This window comes from Numenius arquata, chromosome 17 (assembly GCF_964106895.1).
Source record: "Numenius arquata chromosome 17, bNumArq3.hap1.1, whole genome shotgun sequence".
Taxonomy (NCBI): domain Eukaryota; kingdom Metazoa; phylum Chordata; class Aves; order Charadriiformes; family Scolopacidae; genus Numenius; species Numenius arquata.
This window is the reverse complement of record NC_133592.1, coordinates 7,548,691-7,554,690: the sequence shown is the minus strand read 5'-3', so window position 1 is coordinate 7,554,690 and position 6,000 is coordinate 7,548,691. Positions and strand designations below refer to the sequence as shown.

Genomic DNA, 6,000 nt, shown 5'->3' with positions numbered 1-6,000 from the left:
TTCAAATACAGCGTTGTGCTGTTTGAAACACCGAAGCCTTGCTGCCAGCAATATTTATGCTGTAAGAAGGAATAGAAACCGATGACGTACAGGACATGTAGACAGTACGCTTGAACAACTGTTTGCATTTTTCATCGCTTCATACGCGGTCATTCATGTTGCTCCTTAATATTGCTATAATAGCAGAAAATTCTAAACACCATCAGTTAAAAAACTCAGAGGCCGGGTTAGAATATGAAGAGATGCTGAACCAAACACAATGGATGCTGGCAAGAGGAAAATGTTCCCGGCCAAGGAGAGTTATTGTTGCTGTTTGTATGCGTATGCTCGTGTGGGGTGGAAGATTGACATCAGAAAGATGGGTGCTTTATCACCAGCATTAAAACTAAAATGAAGTATTTTAGAACCATGAAAATGTAACTAAGATGATAGACTTCTTAGTTTTAATTCTATGAGTTGGTCGAAGCTTGGATGCAGTATGTTCATTTCCAGTAGCTGCAGTGGCACAGGCAGATTGTTCAGTTGTGATGGTGGTGGCTGTTGACAGCTTTGTCAGTCTTACTGACGTTTCAGTAGCGCTGTGTAGGAGTACTCAAGAAAACCCCGAGCCCCGTCCATGTGGGGACTTCACTAAGCTGGTCTTTTTTTTTTTTTTTTTTTGATGAAGGTAAATCCTGTAAATACCTCTTCTCATTCTGCCAGTTTCCTGTGATAGAAATCTCAGTTCTGGTGTTTGCCTCCAGCTTCGTTATTCTTTCTGGGGAGCTGACGGCTGGGCAAACAAGGGGCTCATGGAATATAAGCATGTTAATTGCGTTTATGTAAGGCAGGTTTTTCTCCGAAATGAGAAAATACTATTGCCATCTGCTGCCTTTGCATATAGCGGTGCTCTTTCTGGGCCATAACCACAGAGACCGAATTAGCAGGTGCGTGGGTTCGCTGGTGTTTGTCAGATTTTCTTCTGTCTTGAACTGTCATTGACAAGTACCAGCTCTCTGCTGGTGCTTCACAGGGGTATTCATGATGGTTTTTAACTTACAGACTATCTTACTTGACTTTTTTTCTGATCCCTTACCTTCTCTGCTGTCAAACGTAGCCGGAGTGGGATTCAATCCTTTCTATTCTAACCTGAGATCAAGATAGAAGCATTTTAAATGGTTTCAGTGTCTGTATGCACCTTGCCAGGTTTGATGGCATTTCTTCTCTGGGCTCGTAAGAGATGCTGAACTCAAACTTGCTGATTTTCATGCTGTGCTTATGAAGATTTTTTTTTTTTTTTTTTTTAAACACGTTCTGATGCTCAAGATGCTGGAATTTCAGGACAGGTGCTTTTATGGGTTAGAGTGAGCCCAAACTTTTGTCTCTATGTAATAATATTTTAGGACGCTTTTTGATAAGCATTTCAATTCCAAGAAAGTCCTGTTATAGAGGACCCACAGAAGTATTCTCTGTTTTGTCTAACTTAACTGGTTTTAAATTGATATGAGCTGTATGAATGGAAAAAACCCAAATTATTGGTGTAAGCTGTGTCTCCGGCATGGCCTTTCCTCGGGGGGGGAGGATGCACGGCCCTGTCGCAGCCGCCCGCCTCCACCGTGGGCTGGAGCTGGTGGGGGGGTCCCGGGAGGGCCGTCCCCCCGGTTCCATCCCGCTGTCGTTATCGGTGCGAGGAACCGGTGCCTTCCCGGGAGAGGCGGTCCCGCTGCCGGGCGGGAGAGGGGAGGACCGGCGCTCCCGAGGTGGTGAGGCGGCGGCGGGCCGTGCCCGCCCGGGGCGAGGGGCTGGCGGCTCCTCCCGGCGGGCCGGTGCCGGCCGCGGTGCCGCCTCCCGGGGCCGTCGTGGCGGCCATTGGCCGCGGGACGTGTCACTCGGGCGAGCCGGGCCTGGGCGAGCGGCGGCGGGAGGAAGCGGCGGCCGCGCCGCGCCGCGCCGGGCGGAGGGAGCGGCCCTGGGCGCGGCCCCGGCCATCGATCCGTGCCACTTCCCCTAATGGCCCGTCTCTTCCTCCTCTTCCCCCTCCCCTAGGGCGGATCGTCCCCCGGCCTCCCTGTATGTGAGAGACGGGGCCGGCGTCTCGGAGGGAGCCGGGCCGCGGGAGGAGCGGAGGCTTCGGGGAGCGCTTCCTTCCCAGCGCCGTGCGCGGCAGCCCCAGCATGGAAGCCATCGCCAAATACGACTTCAAAGCCACCGCGGATGACGAGCTGAGCTTCAAACGGGGGGATATCCTTAAGGTAAGTGGAGGGTGAGGGCTCGGGGGTTCCCTCTTTCCCCCGCGGCTTTTCGGTTTCTGTCCCGAGTCTCTTCCTGTCCGCCAGACCTGACCCTCTTCTGTGTCCCCAGCGAGCGCCATCTCCTTTTAACAGGGTACCTCAAGATTTCCTCGATCCCAGTCTGACCTCTTTAAGAGCAGGAGAGGCTGTTTCGTTTCTGTGTTAAGCACGCATCCCAAAGTCTCTAATTTCTCTCTTCTGAGACTGCAATATTTGAAAACTTAGTCATAAACATGGTAGCAAATAAGCAGAAGTACAGGGTAACCGCTACACTGAATTCCCTTCTACGAGAGGAAACCCCTTAAACTAATCAAGATCAATTTTGTATTCCTTTCCTTTGCCTCCTGCCAAGGATTCCAATATCAAAGAACTGTGATTAGATTATTTCTCAGTAGATAATCTTTTAGCATCAGGCTGTGAAATATTGGTGCTGAGTTTTATCTTCAGTCCTGATGAACTCAAGTGATAAGCTTGTGGCTGAATATTTAATGGGTCTGTGCAGATGTGAGTGGATGTTGGAGTGCGTTAGAGGAATTTTTGTCTATAGTTCATTCAATATATCAAAGGCTTTTTAGAATTCATCTTGGCTATATTAAAGGAATTTGAAAAATACTTGAATTTCTAAAACTTTATTTAAAAAAAAAAACTGGACACACAGAACAAGGACAACACTTTATTTTGAGGGGCAGTAAAATATAAAACCCATAGTGATTTGGCCTCAGTTGAAGCATAGCTCTGAGCTTTGTTGCTTCCAAGTAATACAAAACATATTGCAGAATCTTTTAATGGAGTTTCATTCAGAGTCAGTATTTCTCCATAAATGTGTAAGATGGGCTTTACTTTCCTAGAGTGATGTATTTAGTATTAAAATATTTTAAGCTGCTTTTTTCTAAAAGGCTCTAAGTAGAAACTGTTTGGGGAGGTGCCGGTCCTGCAGATTCGAGGCTGTAACTTTGTGTATGCTGACAAATCAAGTCCTGCAGACCTCAGTGGGATTGCTCATCTCCTCAAAATTTTTGCCAGGGAAGTGGCAAAATTTTACTATTTTAAAACAAGTTGGAAAAAACCAACCTCTATCTGTAAATTTAATATGCATCTTTTATAGCTGATACTTCAATAACATAACTGTGGCTTTGTTAAAAGTGCAGCAATATTGCGTGGCCATTAACAGATAAAGATTGCAAAAATGTATCCTGCTTTGAGATTAACTTCTAAAACCATGTACGTATCGTGTACATCCCTGGCTCATAATTGGCCTAAAAATGACTGTTAGACCTGTACACTTCAATCCCAGTGTTTATGTAAATTACCAGAATATTTGCTTTTACTGTTTTTAAACATTTGAGACTAACACAGAAGACTTCTAAAATTCAGACAGTCTTTCATTTATTTTACTTAACCTGAGTGGTATTCTTCTATTTTGGGTTACTGCTAGCTGCCCTCAGCTTTTATAGTGTATTTGAAGCAGAGTACAGCTGAAGTAAGCTTGTAGAAAATGCTGAACGGGAAGGAAAAATTAAGGATAATGAAATACAGTTTATTTTAAAGTGTATTTATAATTACTTTTATCCAGTTTGGTATAGGAGTTTGCTGAAGTACATGAAAAAAATGTCTTGTAAAATTTGCATTCATTTAAAATGTTTTCTTCTCTAACAAAGGAAAAATAACTTTTTTTCAGACTTCTGAAAGTTTAGTCTGTGCTAAAACTCTTACAACTGTACCCAGTGGCACAGTTGCTGTTATGATCTTCTTGAGTCCTGGCCATTTGATGTCATCCCATAGATACAAATTTTGTCACATGCTGATATGTGGTGTTACACTACAGTAAGCATTGTATTTTTCCTAGAATACAGAGAGGGTTTTTCCTACTCTAAGCAAAACCTAGGCTGAACGCTTCCTCAAAGTGTTGATGAACAGTTCTTCTTCTTTCCAGCTCGTATTCTGAAAATATTTACAGATTTTACCTATTTGCTTCGTAGATTAGTAAAGTGAGTTGTGGAAATAGTAAATTGCTCCAAGATTATCACTGAAGCTAGTGGAAACTAAAAGAGTTTCAGGAGTCTTTCTTCAGCACATAGTTGAGTTCTGTGCAGCGTGGTAAGGTTCAGTATCTAAATCTGGCAAATTTCAGATAAACAAGCCAACAGCAATTAGAATTGTCACAGTCCGCTCAGACTGACAAACTTGTGAGGCGTTGTCATTTTGAAAGTCTGGTTCATTTCAAATGTGTTTCAGGTTGTGGAAATTAATTTCCGTCAGACATGCAGGATCTGTTTGATTAGTACTTTGTTCATGACTGAGAAATCTCAGGGTATCCCATTCGTGTGCCTCGTGTGATCTGTCTTATTAATCAGGTCAGTCTTGCTGCCCTCAAATGAATTGGGAAGAGGAAATAAGCCTGTAATGTGTTGAATGCACCTGTGTGCTTTGCTCTTTAGATATCCCTTGCACATGTAGGTGCACATGTAACTGGACGTGTAGTGAAGCCTTCTTTAAGTCTGGCTGTTAGACACCTGTCTTATGCACCTCTGGAAAGTCAAGTTAGTTTGATGGCATATACGGTAATGGCAAAAGATCGTTTCACAGAGAAATGTTATGCCTTGGCCCCGCTAAGGAAAGAACAAAATCTATAACAGTTTAATTCCCACGCCTTAAAAGTTCATGTTTCTCTTTGTGTGAAGAGAAGGCAAAGATGCACCCTGTGTGACTCCCTCTGACTTCAGCAGATAACTTGCCTGTGATGTCATGGTGCCGTGACTGCTGCATACCCACGTATTCGGGGCTTGATTGAATAGCATTTGAACTGTAGCCATTAAGCTGGTTGTTAGTAATCTTGTGGCTGGTTTCCAAAAGCCAGTGAAGATAGTTGACCTTTGGCTTGCAATTGTAAAACAGCTGAGTGAAGAGGAAAAGTGCTTGGCCTTTTCTTTCGTGGGCACTGTATGGTAAAAGCTGCTTCTATGATTTTTGTGACTCTGGCAGCACGCTGTGTCACCTTACCCTTGTGTCTGGTGGTCCTATAGCAGTGTGTGGTATTGCTATGCAGGAGATGCAAACTGACAGCTTGCTTTAAACTTTTTAAATATGCTAAATCCTACCTGATGAGCCTTTTCCAGAGAAAGGAAAGGTGGCTGCTTCCTTCCGTGTCTTCTGATTACAGTACCGTGCTGTAGCTCTCAAGATCACCATTCTTCTCATGTACTGGTGGTTGATTCACAAAAGCTTGTTGGTGACTGGCATCTTACTGAGTGTGTGAAGATAGCCTCTCTTGTTATATAAAAAATTAAAAAAAGGAAACTGAGGGATTCCTACTTGAAATTTTGATTCACTGTTTTTCACTTTGAACAGTTGACGGTTACCACGATGCTTTTTCATTCTTTTCCGCTTTCACTTGCTGTATTTATTGAAGTTGGGAGTACTTAACTTCATTCTCTGTCTATATTGGTTATTCAGGTTTTTTGTCCCCAAAATCCATTGTATTTCTAACAGCCTCTGTTTTTGTTGGCCTTTGTGCTAACTGGCAAGTACCCAGACCTAAAGTGTGCTAATACTTGCTGGTGGTTTAGGGAGGTGGGAGGGGGAGGAGGGGGAAGAAAGGAAGAAAAATCATCATTCTTTCTCTCATCATCATTTCTTTTCTCTATTCCTCCCACACCTAATCTGAAGTGTATAGTTAATACCACGGTGCTCTGATAACTGTTCCTGCATGGTTAATACATAAGCACTAAAC

The 6,000-nt window shown here is 43.7% G+C and overlaps 1 protein-coding gene across 2 annotated transcripts in view; it reads left to right on the top strand.

Annotated features, from left to right (window-relative positions):
• Positions 1–1,918: 1,918 nt before the first annotated feature.
• The window catches only part of GRB2 (growth factor receptor bound protein 2), a 47,713-nt gene continuing 43,631 nt past the window's right edge, over positions 1,919–6,000 (top strand). The window contains exon 1 of one of the 2 annotated variants that reach the window (XM_074160408.1): positions 1,919–2,231. In XM_074160408.1, the coding sequence (XP_074016509.1) occupies positions 2,154–2,231 (78 nt within the window). In that variant the 5' untranslated portion in view covers positions 1,919–2,153. The remainder of the gene's footprint in view (positions 2,232–6,000) is intronic. The other variant, XM_074160409.1, reaches the window with a different exon arrangement.